The sequence below is a fragment of the Alligator mississippiensis genome, chromosome 1 (genome assembly GCF_030867095.1).
Source record: "Alligator mississippiensis isolate rAllMis1 chromosome 1, rAllMis1, whole genome shotgun sequence".
NCBI lineage: Eukaryota > Metazoa > Chordata > Crocodylia > Alligatoridae > Alligator > Alligator mississippiensis.
In genome coordinates this window covers 483,788,427-483,816,161 of record NC_081824.1, presented here as the reverse complement: position 1 = coordinate 483,816,161, position 27,735 = coordinate 483,788,427, and the positions used below count along the sequence as shown (strand labels likewise).

The window sequence follows — 27,735 nt, the reverse complement described above, 5'->3', positions numbered from 1 at the left end:
GAGTCTGCCAGCCTCAGACATGCAAATGTGAATTGGAGCCTCCAAGTTACAAGAGTACATCTCTTTTTGGAGTCTCTGTATTTGCTCCGGTGTTTCAAAGAATGAATTTCAAGGATTCGGAATTGTTTCCAGCCACAGGAGTGAGGAAGCTAGCGTTTTGACCGAGTCCCCTAAGGCCTTGCTTTTTGGAAGGAAAAACAAGCCTTTGATTTGGTCTAGAATCACACTGTGAGACTTGGGGTGAGGCAAAATGGGAGTGAACCGGGGCCATCTGGGTGTGATGCAAGTCAGGCTGAGGCAGCAGCTTGACTTGGATGTCTCTGAAGAGAAGACATGACAAATGCTTTTAACTACAGAATCAAAGCGTGCTTTCCCCTTTACTGTGCCAAGTGGAGTACAAACAGAAGGGCAGAGGGGAGTAAATAGGACAAACTGCCTCCCCTCTTGTGGAACAGGATAGGGGCTGGATCTGGATGCAATCAAAAAGGAGAGAGCTGGGCTAAGGGTGGATTCAAAGACCACACTACCCTTGAAAGCACGGAGGGAGCTGCACGCAACTGCCACCATCAGTGGCTCAGCGGGTCTGAAAATGAAGAGCATGAAGGTCAAGGGAAGCTGGGTGTGGAGCAGGGTGCTTGTGCCGGAGTTGTGGGACCAGGACTGCCCGTGGCACCAGGGCTGCCATGCACAAAGTTCTTACTGACACAGCAACCTTAAAACTCTGGATTTTGTGCTGCAACGTGGAGCAGAGTTACATCAGCTGGGCGGAGAGGTGTACGTGCTTCTGCAGCCACAGGGAAGAGCTGGGCCTGACATTACATCAGCCGCAGGGTAGCTCTGTCTGTGCTGCTGGAAGGGACGTGGCTTGTGCTGCCAGGACCTCGGATTGGCGGCTGCTGAGTTGCATCACGCCTCGGCCGAGCTGGCAGAAATTCGGTCTGTGTCAACTCCTGGTTTCACAGCAGCTGCTGCTTCTGTCTGAAATCTTTCTCATCAGGCTTTCAGCCGGAAGTGTCAGGTACAGAAGCCTCTGCACGGCACACAGTGAGTGGCACCTGCACGTGATGCTCTTGCTATGTTGCTGCTTGCTTTTGCCCTGCGTTCTGGATAGCGAGCTCAACTGCTTGACTATGCCAGGGAGGGCACTGGTGTTTGCCCCCGTGTCAAAGCTTGTCCCACGCAGGTCATAGAAGACCATTGACCAGGGATTGGGGCCTGATCCTAAATCTACTGCAGTTGGCTATTTGATTGTAGGCATATTGCTTAAACCGCTCCTGCCAGTTTTCCCATTTATAAACAGAAATAATGCTTAACTTGCAGCAGAATAGTCTTGTCTATGAGATGCTTGGATTGAAAGCGCATTGCAGAACCTCACCATGCAAATTCTCTAATGGAAAAGAAACATGTCTGTTTGGGGCATGCTTCCTATTCTGCACTGTCCATTTCTGGCCAATTTAAACCATTAGGAAACCTGGGCAAACTTTTATTGACTAGCTGCAGGTCAGATCAAGCTTTCTTCTGAGACCTGTTTTTGGGTGATGATAACTTTGTTTATACAGCTAGCTTTAATAGCTGACTTTTCTCATTTGTCTTGGTGTAGAGCAGGCTGTCAAGGCAGTGAATCCCAGGCAAGGGAGTGTGGCATGTTGGGATGCCTTGAGACCCTTTCAAGTGTCACAAGGTGCCACACAATGTTAGCAGTGTAACTATTGATAGTGAAGGGGGGGGGGCACAATTTGGCTGTCAACCTTTTTTTTTTAGTCCCAAACCCCTAAAACTGGGGAATGGATCTTGCAGTCTTGCAGCACCTTCAGATCCCACCTGAGGCAGCGGCAGAGATGGGATGAGGCGCCGCTACCTGGCCACGCTCTGTTCCTGGTGCTCAGGTGGCCTCTGGCCGCGGGGGGAGCTGCAGCAGGCTGTGCCTGCTGATATTGGGCTGCCGCCTGCTGCTGCTGGTCTGGCCACAGGAGTATCTGGAGCAGCAGCAGCACAGCCACCTTTTGTGGATGCTCCACAGACCCCCCAGAAATTGGGGGGGGGGGAGGCACGCGTCCCCATGTGTTCCCCGAGGTGTCGCCTATGCTGTTTGGTGTTCAAACATGATTCAGAAGATAAACCCAGAGATTCCAACCAGGAATTCAGAGTGTTAAAAACATTGTGGCCTGTTGTTGTCTTCCTGAGTTCTTTTCAGCAGAAGACTTGCTGTTATTTTTCTGCAGTCAAATAATGAGTGAAAACTAAAAGCTGGCATTTTCTGAGGTGTACCTCAAGTTTGTGGAAGGGTGTCTCGCATCTAAAAAGGTTGAGAACCACTTAAGGAAAGGATTAATTTTTTTGGTGGCATGTGGCCCTTAAGGTTACTTGCTGCACCTGAAACAATTGGGACGTTTGCGATAAATGCAGGTTTGCTTGTTTGTAGGTGCTATTTTCATTTTGTGAATGTAGACAAGGAAACTCAGTGCAATGAAACTACTGCCACATGAAGGTGCAGTTTCCACGTCAGGAAAAACTAGGTTTCCAGAGACATTGGGTTTGCTTTGCTGCTGGAGAGTAGTACAGTGAAGTTCTTTGTGTAGGAGATTGGTGATCCTGTGATTACGGTGCTGGCTTAAGACTTGGCACTCCCAGGTCTTCTTCTCTGTTTCCCCAGACTCCATGCCTGGCCTTGAAGATGCTTGCTTCTCTCAGTGCCTCCATTCCCCATCTGCAAAATAAAGGGCAACAGTGCTGCCCCTTGCTTTCCACTCCGAGTGGGACAGTATCTGCAAGAGCAGGTAGGGACCAGTGGGAAGAATGCTTCTGATTACAGCGGAGCTGCTGGCGTTCGTTTTGCCAGTGTCAGGACTCCAGGAGTCTCTACGCAGTCCGCAGCAGTGATGCATGCCCGTGCAGCCTCAGTCCTGACATGACTGTGTTGGGCCAGGCGTGGTGCCCGTGCAGAATGGAAAGTGCATTGAGATATTGCTGAGGACTGTAAATACCAGAGGTAATCAGGCTTTGTCTGACATATGCTCAGACACGAGGGCAGCTTCTCCTTCCCTTTCCCCTTATGTACCCTAAGAGTGCCTGCCTGGGTGCTGGCTGGAGCAGCTGTCCTGGGTCCCTTCCCACGTGGCTGAACCTTCCTCCCTCTGTCTGTCTGTCAGTCATGCTCTCTCAGGTGCAGATGCTTTTTTTCTGGTGTAGCTCAGGGAATCGGAATAACCTTCCTCTGCCAGTGCCATTCTGCACTGACCCTCTTGTACAGCTGAAACTCAGGTTTGGGGCTGGAGAACAGACTGGGACACTAGCCTTGAAGACATGCCTTTCCATGCCTCCATTCACCGCCCCAGGACAGTGTCTCAGGAAGGGGTACCACTGCTCTGCCTCTGACACCGGCCTGTATGTCAGGACCTGGGGTGTCTCACTGCTGTTCACCAAGGACAGTCTCCTATTGGCTAGCACTCATGTGTGAACCAGGAGAGGGCGTGTTTCCTCTCGGGAAAGTGTATGCCGTTCACTGTAGTACCTGGGCAGCGTGAAGGTGCTTTTCACTAGATCAGTGGGGGCCAACCTTTCTGGCCAGCAAGTCCCAGATGAGCCCTGTGCCCTCTCTGACTGTCACTTGAATCCCCTTCTGCCCAACCTGCTACTTTGCTGTGTGCTCCCTGCCTGATCTGCTCGGTTTCCTGCTCCCTCCCTGATTTGCCGTGTGCCATGCACAGGCTGCACATGCCACTTGTGGCAGCTGTGCTGCATGGTGGCCACCCTGCCTTAGACTGTTTGGAGCAGTTTACTTTGCACCAGACTGACAGGTGATGCTGGGGGCTCGATGCAGAAGGTGCCATCTGAGATTGTTGGCTTGTTTGGGCCGGAGGTCAGACTGGATTGGTCAGGCTGACTGTACCGTAAAAGAATAAATATGTCAGTGGTAACAAAATATGCACAACTCGCGTGTGTTGAGAAGGTGACAGAACCCGTGACCGGGAAGGGGTGAGCAGGGAGCAGAGGAGTGAAAACTAGCAGTATTTTCAGTGCCTGATTACTTTCCTGGGCCCCTTAGGACCCTGACTCCCCAAGTGGGAAAAGCTGGCCTAAAGTTATTATGACGCTCTCTTCTGATCCTACGCATACCCTTGGGGTAGTTCCAGCCTTCAGCAGAGCTGTCTTGGGATGTAGCTGGTCAACATTTGGGGGCTGAGGGGTAGGGCAGAAATGCACAAGCCCAGAGCCCTTGACCCAGGTGTGGGAGGCTGCAGAGGATGTGAACTGAGAAGCCCCCACCCGCAGTAGGAGTTCTGAGTCCTAGGCCACAAGGAGCTTGTCAGCATGTCACAGCTCTTCTCTTAGTGTTGTTCAGCTCTGCTCCATCCAAAGGAAGGGCTCCCAGTCCACTCCTGCCTCCCTGTTCCCTCCCCCCTGGCCCTTCCTTGTGCTGCTCATTCACTTCTTGAGTTGAGCGCGTATCGTCCAGCCAGTCTGCGTCTGAACCACTCCCCCACTTGTGAACATGTTGTGTACTGCAGAGGACAGCATGCAAGTTGGGATACGTTGGTGTGCAGGACTGAACACGGTTCCCTATTAGGGATAGGGAGGCAGGGTCACCAAGACTAATGAATCTCTCTGTCTCTCCCTTGCTTTATTTTGTAGGCATCAGTAGTTCTCGTGGGTGTCTCATGATGCTGTGTCGAGCTGCTCTGAGCCCCTGCTTCCACGCCCCTGGACGGTCCCTTCTCTTCTCACCATGGTCCATCGCAGCTATTGCCCGCCCTTGTACGTATCTCAGAGAGCATTCTAGGGCTTGTTTCTAGCAGTGCCAGTTGGGGTGCTCACAGATGTTTAGTTAATGGTATGATTGGATCTGATCTGTGATCTCAATAATCATGCCTCCTGCTGTACCACATGTGTGGCAGGATGTGTGATTTTGGGGATCAGGGGCCACACCCCAGGCACGCCCTGCTTCTCAGTGCAATGGTTGGGGGACAGCAGGCTCCATCTGCACCCACAAAGGATCCAACAGTCAGTCTGTTTGAGCTCTGTTGTGGTTCTGATACTGCTGCCCATCAGCTGATAGTGCGGTCCACCTGGCCACAGATTCATTTTGGGGTGCAATTGAAATGCCACAAAATTATTGTACATTTTGTGTGTGTGTGTGTGTGTGTGTGTGTGTAATAGTTTTGTGGTTGGTTTTGTTTTTTGCTGCACCATTACTTGCATGAACATGTGGCTGAGTTGCACTTTATGATGTGATTAATTGATTAATTGTGCCTTAAATATAATGTCTGGCAGGGGCCTCAGTTAACTCCACACTGCAGTTAATGCACTGTTTTCCCTTCATTCAGCTGTGAAGGACAGTGGAATGAATCGCAGCCAAAGAGATCAGTGCAGCTTTCCTTCCTCAGTCCAGTGATAATTCAGCCAGGTGCTGCAGCTATCGCTGTTTTCATTCAGACAGTTAGCAACTCCAGCCAAGAAATCATGTGGCCTCTAAGAATGCTTGTACTTGTTCTGTGCTTTCTGAGGTGACGGTGGGGATCATAAGTCTCCTCATGTGCTGGTTAGGCAGGGAATTCCCTCTTTATCAAACTCTTCTGTACCTTCAACCTAACTTTCTCCCAGACAAAAGAAAGCATAGTGAGGCAGTTTGATGCCTCTGCTCCCCCTAGACAAAGCATAAGGTTCTGGGGCAGGAGGCCTATAATTGTGTGGATAGGTACAAATGTGAAGATTCTTCATCGCAATCTGAATGCACACGTGGAGGTAATCTGCCTGGCTCTTACCTCTGGGCATGCATGGCTGAGTGTGTTGGTTGCTGTTCTCTGCTGGGCAGACTCCTTGCACCAGAAGCCTCAGGCCATGCAGCGGGCACAGATTCCCCCTACTGCAGCTAGACGCTATGCTGAGATGAGCAACAGTGGTAATACTGCAAATCACAGCATGAAGTCTGTAACTAGCAGTGTTTCTAGATTATTGTGTCTGGTCTCTCCAGGCATTTTAAAGTTAGACCTGTTCTACAATACAGAAACTGCAGGGATACCATGACATTTCCTCTCTTCAGCCAGTTAAAATTTGGCTAGAACTTCAGACTTAATTTCCTGACTGTTGCAAAGGGACCACTGGATATTTACAGACTCGACAGCTAGTGAGGATTGTTGTTGCAGCACCATTTAGCTCTGATGTATTTCCAGTGCCCCTTAACACTGTGCTGACTCAGTGGGGTAGTGCTGTTTTAGAGAGAAAAATGCTCCCATTCCCTGCTTCTCTTCTGCCTTAGCCTTATCTAACGGCTGACCCAGCTGGCTGCAGTTTCTGATTTCTATTGAGTCAAGTTGCATGCATCACCAAGCACTATAGCTAAAGCAGTTTCCAAAGCCATCTAAGTTATGTAAGAGGCACTCAGCTCAGTAGCTTTTCAACAAGCCTCCTCATCTGTACCTCAGATTCACTGGCCAACATGTTGCTTAGGAATGACTTACGCTCAAGCAGTTATTTGGAGGATGAGTGCATTGAAGTGGCTGGGTGGTAAGCCCTGAGTGTGTGCTATGGACCCCTTAGATTTGGGGAAGGGGAAGTTTTTGGTATGTAAGGGGTGGTGAGAGAGGGGAGGGGTCCATACCTAGGTTCTCCACATTGTGGGTTCTGTGGCTGGGAAGTACAGGCTTTTCTCTAGTCTTCCATGTTGTTTTGAAACCACAGCTCTCCCTGCCCACAACTGGGTGCTGAAGAATGGCTCTGTCCGCTGCTGGAGCAACATCCCATTCATCACTGTGCCACTCAGCCGGACGCACGGCAAGTCGTTTGCTCACCGCAGTGAACTGAAGCACGCTAAGCGGATCGTGGTGAAGCTGGGCAGTGCTGTGGTCACCCGTGGAGATGAGTGTGGATTGGCTCTTGGGCGGCTGGCATCCATTGTTGAGCAGGTAACTTAGTGACTAAGAATGACTTGTGCTTCTCAAGCTGGTTAGTCGGCTTCCCCTTCCAGCTGTAAATTACACCTCAAAACTTCCACACAAACTTCTGCTGCTCTTGTAACAGGGCACAACTGAAAACTGTACTAGAGAGGAAGGGGCAGCAGGGACAGCCTGTGCCTTAATATGTGTAAGGGAAGCCTAGGGGATAAAGCAGAAACCCCAAGGGAGTTTCTGCCCAGTGCAGAGGAGGGAGGAACCATCAGGAAGGGGGGAAAGGTTTTGGACTTTGCTAAAATGGGAAGAGATGATCTTCTGTGCCCCTTTGGATATTGAAAATTACCATGGATTAGAGTCCTAGTGAATGTTGGTCAGGGCATCACGACCTATGACGTGGATAACTTTGCGCCTGTTCTCTGGGCAAGCAGGTGGTTTTGGGCTTCAGAAATCATTGAGCTTGTGGTACACTCAAACTGTGTACGGTGGAAGTGGGGGAGGGACATCTTGGCAAGCCGGCAGCTGCCCTGTTCTGGGCCTGATCTCCCTCTTTTCTCCCTGCCTGCAGGTGTCGATGCTTCAGAACCAGGGCCGAGAGATGATGATTGTCACCAGTGGAGCCGTGGCTTTTGGCAAGCAGCGACTGCGCCATGAGATCCTGCTCTCCCAGAGCGTGCGACAGGCCTTGCACTCTGGGCAGAACCAGCTGAAGGACATGGTACATGGTGAAGGCAGGCACCTGGCCTCTGGAGGGATGTGAGGCAGAGGTTGCTCATGTCCCCACCTGTGTGCCAACTGATGGGCCTTCTCTGGTCTTTGCAGGCTATCCCGGTCCTGGAGGCACGAGCTTGTGCAGCTGCTGGGCAGAGTGGACTGATGGCTTTGTATGAGGCCATGTTCACGCAGTACAGCATCTGTGCAGCTCAGGTGAGTAGGTGCACTTATCCCATGATGCATCTTGACAATCCTTCCAGGCTGTTTTATTGCTCTGACTTCTTAGAGTATCTGTGTTGCACTTACTGCCATCCCAGACCTCTGCTTCAGTCCCACTTGTGCAGGGTTGTAATGCAGTGGGAGTGACAGCTGGCACAAGAGCTTGTTCAGCTAAAGGTAACTTAGATCAACTTCTCTACTATAAGTAGGGTGAAATAGCATTGTGTCTAGATTTGTTTTCTAACTGGTGAGATGAGATTAGGGCAAGGACCTAAGGATCACAAACAGAACTGGGACTGCCATGCTAAATGTGGAGAGTACCCATGTGGAGAGTCCCTCTAAAATGGACTGAACATTTAGACAGTCTAATATGGACTGTCTGTTCACTGAAACCTCTCCACTGCATATACAGGCAACCCCTGTTTAGCACTCTTCACTGGTTCCTGAAAAACTGAGCGTTAAGCAAAACTAATGTGAAGCAAAACCGAAAGTTTTAACAACCCAAAACAGCCACCGCAAGTGTTTTTAATGACCCAAGATGGCGACCATAAGCATTATAACAAAACTTGCTGAGCGCTAAGTGGAATCAGGTATCAATTTAAAATGAGCATTATAGTGACTTAGTGCTATGCGAAACAGCGTTAAGCGGGGGTTTCCTGTACCTGGCCATGGACATCTCTAACAGATAGTGGTACACTACTGCTTGGACTACTATAGGAATGTGGGCTTTGTCTGTTTATCTTGGATAGTCTGCAAGGGTTACGCTCAAGTACAGCACAAGCCTGTGTAAACACCTCTAGGTTCTTGTATCAACCACATCCCTGTGGTAGTTGAGATCTTTAAAGCACCATGTCACTCAGGTGACTTCTGCATGTTCTGTGAAGTAGGATGTGCTAAATTCACTCATGAAATAAGTATCCTGCACTGCAGAGTAAATGCAGCCATGCAGAAATAGGCTGGATTCTGTCCTGGCTGGTGTGCACATGGGTCTTCTGTCCTCATATGCAGAAAAATTAAATTTCTTCTATTTAAAAACACTTGGCTAGTTGTGCAAGCAGAACTCCCAGATGTTCTTCTGGTCAGAGACTTCTGCAGCATTGCATGGTGCCTCCCAGTCCTCATCAGCCAGTTTTCAATGCCTGGTGAGAAAAGAAGGGTGTAAGGCAAAAATCTGCCAGAAAGGCCATGCACAAAGCTCCTGCTGGAAGTCTTTCCTCCTTTCAGATCTTAGTCACCAACCTGGATTTCCATGATGAGCAGAAACGCCGGAACCGGAATGGGACATTGCACGAGCTGCTGCGAATGAACATTGTCCCCATCATTAACACCAATGACGCTGTTGTTCCACCTCCAGAGCCAAACAGTGATCTGCAGGGGGTAAATGTGGGTAAAGTATTGCAGGGGGCAGATCCGGTCTGTGGCCCTGCTTGGAGCATGAAGGCTTGGCTCACTAACCTCCGCAGGGAAAGCTGCAATGTAAGAACTAAAGAAAAGCATGGCAATGCTGGGGCTGAACAGAGACACGTAGAGCACAACAGAACAATGGGGGCAGCAGAGCAGGGGACACGGTCTGCCATGGCTGGCTTCTGGCAGGGCTCAGTGAGGGAGAAAGGATGGGACGGAGGTATGGGCATGACGTGGTTTGGCTGTTACTTGCTGCATGCCAGTAGTGTGTTCAGTTACCTACCAACAAGGATGGCATCCAGAAAACTTGGCGCTGCATGGAGAAAGCTTCTCAAAGGTGCATGGTAGCACTGATGTGGCTTGTCTTTGTTGGGCATGGCTATGGCTCTGCTTGCTAGCTTCACCCAGGTAGCATTGCTGACCTCTCAATGCATTCCAGGTCATTAGCGTGAAGGATAATGATAGTTTGGCAGCACGACTGGCGGTAGAAATGAAGACCGATCTCCTAATTGTTCTCTCGGACGTGGAAGGTACGTAGTCCTTCAACTTTGACTACACAAGTAGTTTTTTCCCTTAAATTCCCTACAGAGGTCATAACCTGCAAGATGCATGCTGATGTTAATCTCCTTCACTTTTGCCTGTATATTGTATCCTTATTGTTGTCTGTATATGCTCTCTGTGAGAGTAAACTCTTCAAGGCTAGGACTAGGTGGAGCTCTCCAATGAGTGGAGCCTAGCACTGGATAAAGTACAATGTTTTGCAAAGTGCTGTGTCATCCACTTTGGATCTCAGGGACAGTGCAATTGAAATTCAGAAACGACGTAGTAAGACAAGAAAGGGCTGTTTGCCCTCTAGAGTTTTGGGATTTCTCTGTAATATTGGTTAAATTATTTTAGATGGGTTGGAAATTACTTCTGTATGTCTGACTGCCAACTTGAGGTTAAAAAATACAGCCTGGGCCACTAGTGTAAAAGTGGGCTGAGGGTCCAACCGGATCCTGCTGTAGCTCCATTAGCATATGAGCTGTCCTTCTGCATTGGAGAGAGTCCAGCGGAAGGCAACAAGACGGTTGGGGGGCTGGGGCACATGACATGTGAGGAGAGGCTGAGGAAACTAAGCTTATTTAGTCTGCAGAAGAGAAGATTATGGCGGGGTTTAATAGCAGCCTTGAACTACCTGCAATGTGGTTCCAAAGGGGATGGATCTGGACCGGTCTCAGTGGGGGCAGATGACTGAACAAGGAGCAATGGTCTCCAGTTGCAGCAAGGGAAGTTTAGGTTACATGTTAGGAAGAACTTTCTCATGAGGAGGGTAGTACAGCACTGGAACAGGCTACCCAAAGAGACTGTGGTTACTGTCCTTGGAGGTTTTTAAGACCTGGCTAGACAAAGCCTTGGCTAGGATAAGATGCTTGGGGATGGTCCTGCTTTGAGCAGGCAGTTGGACTAGATGACCTCCTGAGGTCCTTTCCAGCCCTCGTGTTCTACGATTCTGTGATTCTATAATTGTTCGTATTTTAACTCCATCCTGGGGCTCCTGAAGCTTGGCTCAGTGCAAGGTTTTACCACAGTGACAATGGTGTGTATATGTGCCAAGCATAGCATTGCACAGCCCTGGGCCCAAACTCTGATGTGCTGAGACACATTGACCAATAGCTACTGTCCTATCACCTGGTCAGGAGAGCACAGGAGAGGGAGGGCATGATACATTTGCAGAGACCCTCTTCCATAACCAAGGTGTGATTGGTCACTTTTATCTACCCAGCTTCATTAGAAGTGTGGATTTGATATGGGTGCCTGTTGGCTGATGATGTGTGCATGCTTAGGATCCCTGGTGAAACTCGGAGGCTAATCTACTTTAATTTGGGGAGTGGCTGGACAAGTCTGCTCTTCCAGAAAGCATTACCCTTCCTGGGGCTTGCAGACATTGCCAGTTTTAGAGATCCTTGACCCCTTCCCAGATGCTCAGAACTTGTGCCTTTCTATTTTCCAGTTCCTTGATCAGAATTACTGTTTTTTGGCTGAGTGACATGTTCTGTTGTAAACAGTGACCCATTAGGCACTGACTTGCAACCTGTTCACTTTTGCATGATGAAATGTGTTACAGTTCAGGCATGAGCTGTGGCAGTATTGTCTCTGAGTCTTTCAGTGGATGCTTCCTTCTACTGACAATCCTGCACCCGTGTTTGAGTGGAACCGCATCATCCCTTTGCTCTCCAGGCTGTGCCACCCTGTTTACTAGTTGCATTTACCTTTGGCAAGTCCTTCTGCAAACAGCAATTGGTAGTAAAATCAGTGATAGAAAACAGCTCGTGCAAAATACGTATGTATTTAGCACTAGTACTGTTGGGCAGAGAATACAGCTGAACATGAAGCCTGACCTGGCAAGGGCTTTGCCCCAGCCCCCAGCAGGTGGAACCTCTGAGCTTCTGCCCCCTGAGTCTGATTTTCTGGGTTGCTGTCTGGCTGGGGTCCTTGCTTGCCCTGTAAACAAAAGCAATGAATAGTGAACAAAGGTTTGTGCCTGGACTTTTCCATGTTTCTTTGGCGTTGTCAGTTAACCTGCTGGCTAGAGTGTGGTGAGAGTAACCTTCAAACGACAAACGTGTGTTTGTGTCAGGGTCTCACAGAGCCCCAAAGCCACATGTTAACTGTTGGGCTTCCTTATAGCCAGTCTTCACTCAGTCAAATAACTAGAGGTTCCTGCTGTTCACTTTCCAAAGAGGAAAATATTCTTCCCACAAAGAACAGCCTACCAGTTACAACAGTTGGTGGCCCTTACAGAAAGGGAGAGTGAATGGCCATCTCTAGATGCTTTGCAGCTCGAGTGCTGTAGCTCGTATCCCATAGCCCACTCCATATTGCTGATCCTTCTACTGTCTTTTCAGAAAAAAACCCTAAAATCCATAGCAGATCATGATGCCTTTCCCTCCTGAAGAATTTAGTTTTACATGTGCCGACTGGTTGGTGCTTGCTAAAATTAAGCAAAGGGCCAATATCAAGTTTTACACTTATGAGAAGTGAAGAGGAAAGATAAAGAGGCTGGAGGTGCTATTAGCGAACTGATTATTTCAAGAAAGAACCCCAGCCCTAATTATGCACTCCCTCCTTGAACAAGTGCCCCCTGCACAGCCCTCACCTTTGCTTCATGCTGGTTAGCTTCTGCATGCACAGATGTGTTCTGTCACTGCAGACTTGCACCAGGGTCATTCCATTGACTTCAGTGGATTTAGGCAAAACTTATTTAACCACAAACCAGGAATTTACTGGATCTGTGCTTCATCTATCATCCTCCACTTGCCTACTGAGCAGGGAATAAGGAGAAGGTCCTGCAGCACAGGCTGCATGCATACATGCAGAGTGCATATCCCTGCGTGTGCTGCTTTAATGATTCTCTAGTGGGTGTTTCTATGGCATTTCTGGTGAGATGGCAGTAAGAGATGCTTAAAGGGGCAGAAAACTAGAAGTCAGTCAACTTAAAATGTCATTTCTTTTTCAAGCAGGCTCGTTTGTGTATTCTGCTCTTGTGTCCCCTGGAGCGGTTGGCATTACTTGACCTTTCATTGCTCTTCTTGGAACTATCTCCCACCTGTAGACCTCTGTGAAACATGGTGCTCTGCTGTGTTGTTGGAGGCCATGGCAGTGGTGCCTGTCCCCTCCCTGACTTTGCTAATGTCTTTCCATGTGCAGCTTCATACTGCTCTGTTGCAGGCTTGTCACACTGCAAGCTCATATCCCATTTTCTGTCATCTCTTGCTCCATTGCATCTGCCAACATCACTGCTTCTCAGGCTTCCTGCTATCATTTCAGATATGTTGTCTTTCTCTTTTTTATGCGTTTAGTTCTCTTTCTTTTAAGCTTAACTTTGAAGTTCTTCATTTTTGGGGACAAGCACCTCCTGGTTCAGGCTCACAACCTTGTCCTGAGCTGGGTTTGTTGAGACCTGCACAGGTGTCCTCTTGCAGTGGTAAATGGTCAGTGCCCATACCTTTGTAATGGAGAAGAGCTCCCTAACCCTCCCAGTTCTGTTCCCCTGAACGACAGAGTCCAAAGATATACAGAGCTAACAAATAGATTTGCATTTTAGGACTCTTTGACAGCCCCCCGGGGTCAGATGATGCGAAGCTTATTGACATATTTTACCCGGGAGACCAGCAGTCTGTGACCTTTGGAACCAAATCCCGGGTAGGAATGGGAGGCATGGAAGCCAAGGGAGGAGAAAACTCTAGAGCCTATGTTGCTTGCTTTTCATATGGGAAAAGCAATGTTCTGAAATGGTCTGAGATGCACTTTACCTTTGAGCCTTGCTCTAAGTCTGTTTTCGAACAAACGTGTACATTGCATTGAGTTTAACCCATTCTCTCTGTCTCCTTCCTGTATATAGACGCATTTCTGGCTTCTGAAAGAGGAACTCTGGGGTATTTTAGTCCTTTATCTGCGCATTTGTTCCATTACAGAGAGGTTAATTTCGCTACCGTGCACATGACCTTTTCATTGTTTTTTGGGAACTTTCCCCATCTCCAGTGTTCCTTTTCCTGCAGAGATTTGTTTTTAAATCCCATGCAAAACAGAACATTGGACGTGTCTGCAAGAGAAGCTTACTGCGCAGTAGTGTGTTGGTCAAAAACTGTGCTAATGCGCTGTTGTGCAGTGTTATTAAGCTCTTGTGCAGTAAGCACCACAAAAAACATGCACCAGTGCTACTGCGCAGTAACTAGTTACTGCTCATTTAGTTAGTACTTCATTAGGTAAGTACTAAACTAAATGCTCAGTATCTAAGCTCATTAATGAACGTATAGACATACCTACCCATTGTGTCCTTTGGTATGGATGTAGTGAGGAGGGGCATCTCCATGATGGGGATGAGCCAGTTCCTAAGGAGGTCTTAAAAGCTACAGTATTTCCAACTGCTGGAAGGCTCAAGTTCAGTGCCTCTTCAGTAGCTTTATTTAAATATTTCCAGTTGCATATGCAGGTTCAATAAGACCAGGAGAACTTCAGAATCTAAATGCACAAATGGGAAGAGGTATAGAGAAAGGAGTTTTACATTTAATGAAGTCCCAAATGTAACTTTGTGGGGATAGGAGAGCTAAAACAAAATAAATTCCACTGTATGCAAAGTGTGGCTGTCTTCTGGCATGAAGAGCTGGTGGAAAACTGTCCATTGCATAGGAGCACTCAAATTGCCCAAAGCACCAGCTGGGATTGTCAGTACTAGAAAAAAAAAGTAAGTGCGAAGATCCTAGGAATGGGCAAGGTGGGGATGGATTATTGCTGAAATGAAGTGAACTGAGATCAGGGAAATGTCCTGAGAAAATTATGGGATGCCAGATGAGCACCCTACATGTCAGTATATGTGGCGAAAAATCCATAAACCCCTCTATAGTAGTGAGAGACTTTTTAAAGGTGGGTTGGGGGGTGGGGGGAATGAGAGTCCTGCAGTAGAAGGGGAACGTAATGTAATGAGCAGATGGAAAACTCAGTCTCCCAGTCCAGGGGGGTCCTGTGCATCTGCACTGGAGGAGAGCTATAGAGCTAAGGAAGTGGAACTGTATCTGAAGGATTGAACAGGGTCTGAGAAAGCTTCCTCCTTATATGCACAGCAATAAGAACAGACATACTTACAAATATACTCGTATTGTCTTGCCTGCAGCCCATTTAGGAAAAAAGTGATGGCGAATGGATTCATGTCAGTGTAATAATTTATAAACAATGGTATCTCAGGATAGGGAAGTTTTTGTCAAGAAGTCACTTCTCCAGTTGAAATGATTGCTTTGGAGTCTGGGAAAAGGTGATTCTGTCTTAAAAATTAAGGATCACACATGAGCTGCTTCAAGTAAACGTTGACCCATAATTTAATTGCATTAAACATCGTAGACATCAGAATTTGTGCTTGGCCACTAAACTGCAGACGGGAGACTCCCACGCTGCCCCGCCCATCTGCAAAGAGTTCCCTGTTCATATCTGCAAAGGTCCCTCCTTTTCATCCCTCTTTCAAACTCTCCTTTGACATGAAGTGTACAAGAACTCAGAAGCAGTTGGGCGGGCAGCGGGCTAAGGCTGCTATCCCAGATCAGCAATATTGTCTCATCATTTCCTTTTGTTACCCATCTGCCTGTTCAACATGTTGAGTCCTTTTCCCAAGCAGCTTACAGTTTTTCCATGTTTGAATAGCACCTAGCATAGGGCACTTAGTAATAGACACTGAGGAAACATGTGGAAAGGGTGTGAACCCAAAAATGAAAAAAATAGAAGGCCTCAGATTAACAAACTGTATGTGGTATGGCCATGTCAGAACACGCATTCTTGCATGCAAAAGGAAACTGAAAGGCAAGACAGCGATCCAGCCCCAGTGAGACTGGTGTAAAGGAGTACAGCACATGAGGTAAATTGGGGAGGGAAATCAAAGAACTAAAATCACTTTGAAGAGCCATTACCAAAGAGATAGAAACAGTACCCAATCCTTCAAGATCTGAAGCTGGAGACCCTCAGAAAATCACTGGTGTCACTGGACTTCAGGGGGGTAATTTAGGAAGGTAAGGACATAGAAATCAGGTTTATTGTCTATGATGGTGCCTAGGAACCAAACAAGAACAGGCTGTCATTATGCTGGGCACAGGACAGACAGCAGCAGACAGTCTCGAGAGTCAGCTCTTCATCCTTCTTCCTTGTCACCGCCATCACCTCGGTATGTGCTGTTTCAGAATTGACAGTTCCAAATTACCAAAGATGAGAGGATAAAATCCAAGAATTGTGGAGGAAGGATGTGGCTGAACTTTTGACAGATGTGCTGCCCATCATTAAATCACCTGCTGGTTTTTGGTTGGGCAGCGATGCCTTAAAGGCATGTCCAGCGGTGCTGAGAACAGACACCAGTGACCCTTCTGCTGGCAGGAAAAGTGGTGGAAGCCAAAAGTTAAAAAAGGGACTCCAGACACCTGGATGAGCATGACACGATGGGGACAAACCAGCAGAGCTCTTGTGAAGGAAAACGGTCTCTTCCGCTCAGCACAATGCTTGCTGTTGTGTGTCAACGAAATAGAGGTGCAGGAAAAGTTACTATTATGATTTGTATCTTCAAAAAGCCTCTGTCAGCATGCTGTCAGGCATTTCTTTCTTATTCTGGGCCTTGGCTAGATTCCAGCCCACAGAACTTAGCAGGAATAAATGATCTATTTTCAACCTGGGTTAGCCTGTGGTAGCTCCTACACTGTGTTTGTATGCTCCCAAAGGTGTGTGAGGAGATGGTTCCTGTCATGAAGGATTTACAATCTAAAATCCTACAATGAAGCAGGGATAATCTCTGAAAGAAGATGCTTGCTTGGCATGAAGATTTTTTTCCCCCAGTATTTGCTTTCTTCCTTCTAGGTAAAGGCTGCTCTGTGGGCCCTCCAAGGGGGCACTTCTGTGGTCATTGCAAATGGGACGCCCCCAAAGATCTCTGGCCACGTCATCACGGACATTGTGGAAGGGAAAAAAGTTGGCACCTTTTTTTCAGAAGTGAAACCTGCAGGTAAGCTGGTATGCGGGGCAGTTTGGAGATGAGGACTGAGTGAAGGGCTGAAGGTTTCTGGCATCTCTAAACCAATGGTGGCAGATGCCAGGGAGAGCATGGCAAGGGATGGATCACTCTAGATCTACCTTGTAACATATGCTGTCTGTCTCCTGCCACTGTCAGAAACAGACGACTGGGCTAGATGGACAGTTGGTCTGACCTGGCATATGTGGGTGACTGGTGCCTCCTGAGACTGGGGGGGATGACAGTGGGTGACAGTGTCGGTGGCAGGGTGGCGAGCAGCGACTGCCCACAGAAGCTGGCAGCAGCGGTGGGGTGGGGGCGAGCAGGACTGCCCACAGAAGCCAGCGGTGGCGGCCAGTCTCAGGGGACAGGGGGCACGTGCCCCCCCACCAGTCACCTATGCTGGTATGGCACTTCTCGCATTCTTTGTAGATATTGGGGTTTGGGGAAGGCTTCCTAGGGGGATGAAGATGGGTTACAACTTTATCTATAGCTGTAAGAAACTGACAAAAATGTACTTTGTGAGGCTAGCAGATCATTTTTAAAAGATGTGTATCCATGTGTAGGGTCTGTAGCTGTGCTGCGGCAGTGTGCCTGCTGGCCTCCTGGGGCTAAGGCTGTGGGTTCAAGACCCCTGGTTTCCTTGGCCGGAGGGCATCTGAGGTGTGTGTCCTATCCTGAGCAACAAAAATGATCAGGGGCCTGGGAGATGAGACTTATGAGGAGAGGCTGAAAGAAACTCAGGAGAAGAGAAGATTGAAGGGGGATTTGATAAGTCTTTAAATACCTGAAGGGCAATTACTGAGAGGATGGAGATAGGCTTTTCCCTTTGGCCATGGGGGACAGGACTAGGGGCAATGGCCTCAAGCTACAGCAGAGGAAATTTCTGACTGTGAGGTGGTCAAGAGTTGGAATAGGCTGCCTAGAGAAGTCGTAGACTCTCTATCCATGGAAGTTTTCAAGAGTACTTTGGACAGACACTTGCCTGGGATGGTTTAGTCAGCGATGATCCTACCCTGAGCAGATGACCTTGTGAGTTTCCTTCCAGCCCTACTTTCCCATGGTCCTATGATCTGATAGAGTCCCTTGCATGCTCCTTGTATGACCACTGATGGGCTATAATTAAATTGTCTTTCAACCTTTCTTTAGTGAGTTAAAAAAACTGAACTCCTTAAACTTCTCATCTTAAGGCACACTTTTGTAGAGTGTAAATCATTTCTGTAGCTGTTCTCTGGACCTTCTGCCATTTTCTCTTATCCGTATAAGATGGAGACACCAGAACTTCCATACGGGGTTGGAAAGTTACCTTGGCACGGCATTGGTAAGACCAAGATCTCTTTCTAATCCTACTTGGTGGTCTCCTCATAGTACATCAAAGCATTGTGTTAGCTGGCTATCCCAAAACCTTGAGCTTGGGAGTGAATGTTCAGTTTGCCTTCTGCAGCAACACCTGAGCCTTTTTCAGAGCCACTGCTTTTCAGACTACAATCCTTTTTTCCTATAGATACAATCTATGTTCTCTGTTCCTATGTCTTTGAAAAAGATATGTTGCCTTTTAGGTGATCAGATCTCTTTAGCATTGACTTATCCTTCTTTTTTGCTATCCCATGTGTCTGAGAGAGAGACATTCCTTGGACATGAATGTATTATTTCTAGACGCTGATTTAAAAATAATTGAGTGGACTGAGAACCAATCCCAGCAGTGCCCCAAAGAGATATACTGTATTAACTGAGAATTCCTTTTTTGAGCTCTGAAAGTTGTGCCTTGCCTATTTTAATAGTGGTCTTTGTAGTTGTGATGGCTTAAGGAATATGAGAGAAGCTAGATTTGTTTTGGCAATTTCTTAATGGAACAACTCAGTAGTAGGAAGAGATGTTAGACAAACATTTTAGGTACAAATGCTAGTTTGTCTGACTTCTTTCCCAAATACACTTGGTCCTACTCCTCTCCTAGTGCTGGGAATGATCTTAGGAGTCCAGGCTATCTCCTTACTCTAACCACTGCTAACAGATTGCACTACTGTGGATGAAGACCTAGGCCAAAAAGTGACAGGAGGGAGTATAGAAGTCCTCTGCAGGTACTTGGAATGACAGAGATCATTTGGGGAGGGCCAAAGGATTGTGAAGAGCCTGAGATATTGGGTTGTGGGGTTAGAGGAGACGAGGAAGAAGCTGAGAACAAAGGTATCCTCATGGGTCAGCTACACTGACATAGTGTATCTGGCTCTGCACAAGAGAGCAGGGAGATGGTCAGAGGAGGAACACATCAGGAAAGGTGGATATGCTCCCGGCTCTTAACGTTTTTGTTTATGGTTTTTGTCTGTTTACAAGATTTTTACCACTCTGATACTGTCTTTACCTAGGAATATTTTTCTGTCTCTTTCTGTTGCTTGCAAGTCCCCAAGCTTACCTGAATATATTTAAGAGGCAAGGATTCCTTAGGGTGACATCTTTTAATGGACCAACTATGTAGCTGGGAAATGAGATAGACAAGCTTTCTTTTGAATGCAAGACATTCTTCCTCAGGTCACTAAACATGAATATAATTAGGCATGATTTTGATGTCACTTTCTGCATGGGTATAGTTGCAGCTTCTTGGATGTGCACATGAAACCGCATGTGTACCCTTCCATGTGTTGAGAGAAAGGGTGAGAGGTTTTAGCCAGTGTATCTTTTCTTGCCTGGTGGATGGTCACTGTGATGAGGAGTTTTAGTTTTTGTATATGCTCTAACTTGGAGTTAAAATTATATCCAGTGTGCACACTCTTGTTTTCATAGGCCCTACTGTAGAACAGCAGGCTGAAATGGCTCGAGCTGGTGGCAGGATCCTGGCAGCATTACAACCTGAACAGGTAACAGGGCTACATGACCTCAGATCTTACTAGAATCCACAAATGTGCAATATGTTTTCTGGGAAACAGTTAAGATGAGTCCCTGCTCGAAAGGGCTTGTGTTCTTGCTTTTCTGTCAAGCTCATCACTTAGTAATGTATTAGGAGAGGGGAAGGGGCATGGCATGGTGGATGGGCTACAGAGCTGTGGTTAGGAAGTTACGCATGTTTGAATCCTTGTGTTTTATATGTATTTCATCATCTAAATAACTGCTCTATTTTAATACAAACTCTCACCGTCGGTAGGCAATGCCTCAGACGCACCTAGGAGTGGGCTGCCCCAGCTGCTCCCGCTAAGAGAATTCTCACAATGTCCGTAGGGTGCCCCTGTGTGCAGTTCTCCAGTGAGCGCACCATAGCATTACAGTTGGGTTGGATCAAGGGGAGCCACCATGAAGAACAAGGCTGCTATAGCTGCAAATAGGAGTGTCTTAAAGGGAGAGGTTCTTGGGGTTGGGAAAGAAGGCAGAGACCTGAAAGGCAGAGATGCAAAGGCCAGAAATGGAGTTGGCAGAGTAAGTGATACAGTCCCGCTTCTAGCAAAGAGAAAGCTGAGAGCCGTCAGCTCTCTGAGGGGAACTGGGGGCTAAACCAGGGAGGAAACTGTGAGGTCCAAAGATGTGCCGTTCAGAGCTGGAAGGGACCAGAAGCCAGAGTACTATGAGCTACTTCAAGTTTACCATGATAAGAGGAATTCCCTTTTTTATTCTTGTTAGAGAGCTGATATTATCTATCATCTTGCTGACTTACTGACAGACCAGAGAGAAGAAATTCTGTTGGCAAACAAGAAAGACATGGAAGAAGCTGAGAACAAAGGTAACGTGTGCCAGCTACATTGACATAGTGCATCTGGGTCTGCACAAGAGAGCAGGGAGATGGGAATGTTCTCTGCTTCGGGGCTTGAGGAATTTGGGAATGAGCTCTGTGGGATGACCTTCCTCTTGGCTGCCACTGAGGAGCAAATCCAAGACCTTGAAAGCCCTGAGTGCAGGCAGCTGTAGCTCTGAAAGTTGTAGGAAACACTTTCTCTGCATTGGACACCACAGCCAGGTAATGTGCTGAACAGTGACGTACAAAAACTGACAGTGCTCCAAGTCCCCATGAGAGCGATGCCATGACATGGCGAACACCTCATGTTCCTTAGCAGTGGTGGCCAACACAGGATGCCGTGCCCCATGGAGGTGAATTCCATCTCTTGTGGCCAAGCCAGCTGTGACGCAACGCTCTCCAAAAAGAGCAACATCCGTGTACTAACTAGGCTTAGTCTACTTTAAGCAACTGGTGCAATGCCTTTAATCAGCATCAGGTTATTATTCTGAGAAGTCTGGGATGGACTAAATGTGGGACAGGTGACTTGTGCTCACATCATGAATCGTTTCTACATTATACTCCTGCATCCTTCATGAAGGATGCACAGAGGTGTGCAAAGTGTAGGTTGGGGCAGGCAGTGGGTTTGTGCCTGGATGTATCCATTCACAGCAAAGCCTTTCTACGAGTTTATTGTTTTAGCAGCATCAGGAATTCTTTAAAAAGGGCAGAAACATTGAGCTCTCCTGTCATGTCTGAGATGTCAGTAAAAGTGTCTTGCTTTAAACTTCACCTTCAGAGCGTGAGCTATGCATGCAGCTGTGCTGAGCACACTCGCTGCTAAACTGATAGAGCCAAAATAATCTCACCCCCAGGAAATGACCCACCAATAACAAGCATGGCCAAGGTAGGGGTGTACTCCTATTGCCCGTCTCACCCATCGCTGTTTTTCTTGAGCTTCTCTACCTTATACTAGTCACTGTTAGACACCTAGCTCTGTATTTGGCTCTTGTGCCACAGTTGCTGCATTGCCCTTCAGTGAGTCGGGTGTCACTTTCTTGATATCTGTCCTCCTCCTTCTCCTGCAGTGACCCCTCAGTTTTTCCAGGGTAGACCCTACATGCATCCCTAGCAAGAGCATCTTTGCAACATTTGAACAACAGCTAGCTGCCTCTATGGTAGATACGTCTACAAGGAACCAAGGACCAGCCACTGTTGTCCTTTAAAGCTCACACTTAGTGGTTCCTCCAAATGCATAAGTCTAGTCTCCAACAAATGTGGTGCTTGTTCAGAATGGCTAAATCGCTTTCCCCTCTTCCAGGGAGACTGGCGCTTCCTTTGATGAAGAGACTGAGTCTGTCTACGTCCAAGCTGAACAGCTTGGCCATTGGTCTGCGCCAGATTGCAGCATCCTCGCAGGACAGTGTGGGCCGTGTCATTCGCCGGACGCGAATAGCAAAGGACTTGGAATTGGAGCAGGTGACAGTGCCCATTGGTGTCCTGCTGGTGATCTTCGAGTCCCGCCCAGACTGCCTCCCACAGGTACGTAGCAAGAGCACGTGGAACTGCTGCAGCTGCCTGTTGTTACCAGGGGAGGAGCCGGGGAGGATTCTCTTGATGCAGGGGGTGGTCAGCCGTGTGCCTGAATGTTTCCTGAAAGGTTCCCTTGCTGGGACTCCTCTAAACTGAGGTTCTGGCCTCCTGCCTGCCTGCACCGGCTGCTGCTGGGTCACAAAGCCCCTGAGCAGTGCGGGGCCCGGTGCTTCCCTCTGTGGGTGCGGCCACCTGGGAATGGCTGGCTTGGCCCTGGGGCAGAGCAGCAAGGTGGCAGGAGGGCAGTTGGGTGTGCTGGTGGTGGGAGAAGGTGGTGGGGACGGTGCACGGGTCGGGTTTCAGCGTCCCATGCACTGTTGCACTTTGTTAGGTAGCAAACTAAAACACCACAAAGGTGTTTTACCTTGCTACATTACAAAGTCATTTACAGTGGAATACACTGCTGAGCGTGCAAACAGCAATGCCATTAAAGCGATGCAAAAGGGCATTTAAGCTGCTTTAAAGGCCAATTTTGTGGTGTATACAAAGACCCTTGCAGTTTAGGCACTGTAGTAGAAGCAGGACTTCTCCTTTCGTGGAGAGCTTCAGTGATTTCGGGCAGCTGGAAGGACTGATTGGTGCAGAGGGGAACCAATGTATCATTGGTGATACATTGGTGTCCCCTTGCAGTGGGACATCCATCCACAGCTAGCCCCTTTGCCAGCACCACCTTGACATTGGAGACTTGTCCATGAAGTGTATTTAGCTTTGGAGCTGTGTGCATCCTATGTCTGTCCAAATAGCTCCCTGGGCAGAGTGGCCTGGAAGACGGTATGACTCCAACAGGGTCAGCATGGCTGCAGGGGGAATCTGGTACTTGCTCGGTGGTGTCTGCATTATGCTGATGTTCTGTAGTGCTCATGCCTTCTCTCCCTTTGGCAGGTGTCTGCTTTGGCCATTGCCAGTGGAAATGGTTTATTGCTGAAAGGCGGAAGGGAGGCATCACATAGCAATCAGATCCTTCACCACCTGACACAGGAAGCACTTTCTATCCATGGGGTCAAAGATGCAGTGCAGCTGGTGAGTACTGGAGGCCAGTCTGGAATTTGGCAGATGTGTGCATGTGCTGTAAGTGAAGCCCATTTGTGAATGCTTCAAGGCAGAGATCCTGTGAGCTTCCTTTAGTCCTCAGAAACCTGCTGCTTATTTATTACAGGTGAATACCAGAGAGGAAGTAGAGGACCTCTGCCGCTTGGACAAACTGATAGATCTGATCATTCCACGCGGGTCATCTCAGCTTGTTAGGGACATCCAGAAAGCAGCTAAAGGGATCCCAGGGATGGGGCACAGTGAAGGGATCTGCCATGTATATGTGGACGCAGATGCCAGTGTTGAGAAGGTCACAAGGATAGGTAAGGTGGGAGAGGCTTCTTGTGTTTGAGTTCAGCTGAGATGTCTGTATTGTTTTAAGACATAGGTTCATAAGTACATGATACTCAGGCTTGCTCATTAGGAAGGCTTGAAAGAGTGTGCAAGGAGCAGCTTGTAACCATTGTCCATTCTTGCACCGTAGTCAGAGACTCAAAGTGTGAATATCCTGCTGCTTGCAATGCTCTGGAGACGCTCTTGATTCACCGGGACCAGCTGCGAACCCCACTGTTTGATCAGATCATCGACATGCTGAGAGTGGAGCAGGTCAGTGAGCACCGCCTGTTTTGCTATGGACAATTGCTAGCCTTTAGGAGTCTGGTTGGGACGTTAGGGGCATTTGCAGTAGCGCTACGGTATACAGAAATGGGCTTCTGGGGCCCTGCTCCCCCAACCCTCAGGTTCTGCCTAGAGATGAACCTGGTGTTGCTGAGCTGTGATGTGCATCGCGGTCCTTCTCTGGTGCTGCTTGTATTCCCTTTCTCTGCTGTGTCTGGAAGCAGAAGCTTTTGGTCCCGACTCTTCATGTCCTGGTGCTAGTCCACCAGATCGGCCCCTCTTGTGCTTGAGGTTTGTCACTCGTCTTTATCTTAACCACACTCAAGTCCCTTCTTTGTTTTTGCCCCCTGTTTCGCACTGTTTCCTCCCCCCAGACTTACCCCACACCCATGCTTGTCAACCTGTCCTTGGTTCTGCCTGTTCTGCTTTCCTCGTGTCTATGCAGGATCTACAGAGCGAAGCTCTCGAACGACTTTCTCGGCATCTTGCAGACATTGCAGTTCCAGCAGCATCTGTGCAGGAGTCTTTGTAGTTGTGTGCTGAATTTCTCTGGGCTCCAGAGAGCTGTAGGATTAAGCCCCCAGCTCAGACCTTGAATGCTAATTAACAGGCACTTGACACAGCTGGTGCTATGTCACTAGGACACGCAGGCTGTGGGTATTTGTGCAGAAAACACAGGGTCAGAGGGAAAGTTGGGACCACATGTGTTGGTGACAGGGGAGCTGGGGGGATGTGTCCAAGGGAAACCACGTGACCCAGAAAGCTCCCCAGTGAGCCCCACTGGCAGTTCTCCACAGACTTGGGCTTCCCTTCTGCAAGCGGGAAGGGGCTGTTAAGCTAGTGTAGTGTCGGTCTGTCACAAAGGATGTGAAGTTTCATTCAGTATTTGTGTATCAAACAAGTGGCAGTTGAATAAATATTAGACAGACACCCAGCTCTGGTTCTGCAGGCTCCCAGCAGCATTAGCTTCACGACAGACTCAGAGTAGCTTGCCTTGTTTTGCTTGACACAAGTACTATGTTTTCTTTGCAGGGCAAGACCAGGAACACTAGCAGTTACTGTGGTGTAGCTGATGCTCTGTGTTCACTTATCCAAGCTGATCTTGCAGGGGCTTGTTCATGCAGCCAGGCTGTGAACTGAAATCTCTTCATAATCTTCACTTTGGTTAAACTAACTAAATTGCATTTGAGTCTCTGTTGTAAGGGATCTTCTCTGTATTTCTGATTCATTCTTTATAGCTCTCCTCTGAAGTCTCTCTAATTCTTAACATTCCTTTTAAAGTGAAGGTACCAGAACTGGACATGTGTTCCCAGAATGGTTTCATCACTGCTGTACTGGGTGTACTCTCACCTCTCTACTCTTGCTTGATGCATCGTTAAAGGAATACGTTACATCTTCTAGCTGCCATATTGTGCTGGCAGTTCATGTTCAGCTGGTTGGCAGCCATGACCCAGGTTCAGTACCCTGTTGCTAATTCCCTGAGCCATAAAATTCCCAGAAATGGCTTTTACATTTTATGACCTGAAACTGTCTATAGGGTCTACATAAGGCGAGAAATCTGTGCTGCAGCCAGCTTTTTATTTCTAGGGAATATTTAACTTGGGGGCAGCTGTTCTGTGTGGAAGGTGTTTGGAGAGGTGAGTTGATGCATATTTTGTCCTCGCAGGTGAAGATTCATGCTGGCCCTAGGTTTGCATCTTACTTGACTTTCAGTCCTTCAGAAGTGAAGTCTCTCCGTACAGAATACGGAGACCTGGAATGCTGCATCGAGGTGGTGGACAGTGTCCAGGAAGCCATTGAACATATCCACAAATATGGAAGCTCTCACACAGATGTGATCGTCACAGAGAATGGTCAGTGCCCTGCACAGTAAAGTGCATCAGCTCGTGCTGTCAAACTTCAGGCACTGGTGGTTGATGTGCACTTTCATGGCATGTAAGGCTACCAGGCCCAGAAGCTACTTAGGACAGAACCTCTCTTGATCGTTCTTACTGTCATGGCTGCAGACCTGTAGAGTTGACATCTGTGTGCTGTGGTGAAAGGGCTGTCAGTATTGGTTTGGTCATGACGAATCTGCCTAATGCTGTGCTGCACAACTTGGTTTGTGCAGGTTCTTGCACTGCGCACATAACTGAAGATCTCTGAACGCTCACATCAGTTTGTTTCCCTCAGAGAAAACGGCAGAGTACTTCCTGCAGCACGTGGACAGTGCCTGCGTGTTCTGGAATGCCAGCACCCGATTCTCCGATGGATACCGCTTGGGGCTTGGTAAGGGAGCAGGAGCAGTTCTTTTGCTCTGCTTGGGTTGCAGATTTGAATTTGGGATTTGTACACCTAGCAGGTACCTGCCTGAATCCTGGAAGATGAGGCTGTACCTTCTCTGCCTAGAGCTTCCTGGAAGGATTTTAGAGAAGATACTGTAGCAGAAGTAGACATTTGGATCTTTCAGCTGAAAGGATTAGCAGATAAAAATCTGGTGGGTGTAGTTAAGTTTGACAGGAGCAGAAAGTACACTGTACCACCTGGATTAATTAGGAAGGCGAGTCAGTTAGGAAGGGAGAAAAGATGTTCTGTTGTGGAACTGAGTAACCTCTAAAGGCCCTAGCCTTGAGGCTGTGTGGTGTTAAGTTTAGTTTAGTGCATGTGCATAGCAGGAGAAGACCCTAAAATGACCATGCTTAGATAACATATGGTCTTCACTTCAATTCCAGAGGGGATTCAGTGGTCTCTTCCGTGAGGATCGTTAGACCTGGAGATGAATGAATACCTCACACACATGTGTACGCATGCAGTCTGGCATAGTGCAACACCTTTTCACCTGCATTCGCAGGCTGGGCTGCTGACCACTACAGTCCCAGAATCGAAAGGGGCTGTGTATGTGGGGGTGTGGTATCCTGAGAAATTCCAGGAGCAGTTCCATTTCTCTCCTCTCACAAAGCCTTGTGGGAGTTGCAGAAGGCTCCCAGTGCGAGCCTTCAGTGTGAGGGAAGCACTGTTGCTTGGAGCAGCAATGCACAGGATGGCCTTGGTCACAAGCTCTGTGGATGTCTGTAGGATATTGCTCAGTTATGGCAGTATCCCTGCTGTATATCCTGGCAGAGCTTTTTACAGAGCGTGAAACTTTCAGAACACAAACTGAATCTTGATTCTGCTTTGTAAGGATGTCACTTCAATTTCTGAAAAAAGCTTCCAGCTGGCTCCATAAGGGCTGTTTCACTCCGGAAAAACAGGTTGTAGACAGAGAGACGTTACTTTGCCTCCCTTTTTAAAAAAAAATGTAAGCTGAGTTCTGCTTGGGGGAAATGGGATGGAAAGGATGCACTATTGGCTGTTCTTCGTCTTGGAAAAGATGCAAGAACTGTGTAGCACTGAAGCAATAAGAGAAATTCCTTCCAGCAAAGAGCCAACTGTGCACAAAACCCAGCTTCATCTTGTGCTCCTATCTCCCGCTGCTGCAGGGGCCGAGGTTGGAATCAGTACTTCTCGTATCCATGCCCGTGGACCGGTGGGGATCGAGGGACTATTAACTACAAAGTGGCTGCTGAGAGGGGACAATCATGTTGTGTCTGACTTCTCAGAGCATGGGAGCATGAAATATCTTCATGAGAACCTCCCCATCCCTCAGAGGAACACCGACTGACAGCACCTGAGAGCCCAGGAGTGCGACAGGTTTACTGAGGATGCTCAGGCTCCAGAGCTGCCTCTGGGGAGGGGTTTGTACTTGCCCTCAGGTGAGTTGTCTGCTCTGGCTCCCCCGGGGGGTTAGACACTGTGCAGTAAAATGAAGAAAAGACAATTGTGTCTGTCTGAGAGTTCCTGCTCCTACTCGCCGTTAGCGCCATGTAGCAACAAACATAGAGGCTGCAAGTAGACACCTGTTCCCAGAGCTGGGTCCTCAGACCATCCCAGCTGCACAGTGAGACTCTCCCCTTTGCATCCCTTTCTCTCCCTTGCTCCTTTGGTAAACCACCTTTACTTGCTTTGGGGTGGACCTGTTCCTTTCTCTTAATCTCTTCCTGTGGCACTTGGCCATCTCATCCTGGTCTGAAGGGCTT

General features: G+C 48.1%; 1 protein-coding gene across 1 annotated transcript; it reads left to right on the top strand.

Moving 5' to 3' along the window:
* Positions 1 to 911: 911 nt before the first annotated feature.
* On the top strand, positions 912 to 27,413 carry LOC132249251 (delta-1-pyrroline-5-carboxylate synthase-like). The gene is made up of 18 exons (XM_059723834.1): positions 912 to 1,044; positions 4,633 to 4,755; positions 6,679 to 6,902; positions 7,456 to 7,605; positions 7,710 to 7,814; positions 9,045 to 9,197; positions 9,664 to 9,754; positions 13,312 to 13,460; positions 16,593 to 16,737; positions 19,522 to 19,595; positions 20,350 to 20,449; positions 21,762 to 21,982; positions 22,916 to 23,053; positions 23,190 to 23,385; positions 23,547 to 23,668; positions 25,347 to 25,533; positions 25,853 to 25,948; positions 27,139 to 27,413. The coding sequence occupies exons 2-18, from the start codon at positions 4,659 to 4,661 to the stop codon at positions 27,318 to 27,320; spliced, it is 2,430 nt and encodes an 809-aa protein (XP_059579817.1). The 5' UTR covers positions 912 to 1,044; positions 4,633 to 4,658; the 3' UTR covers positions 27,321 to 27,413.
* The last annotated feature ends 322 nt before the right edge of the window (positions 27,414 to 27,735 follow it).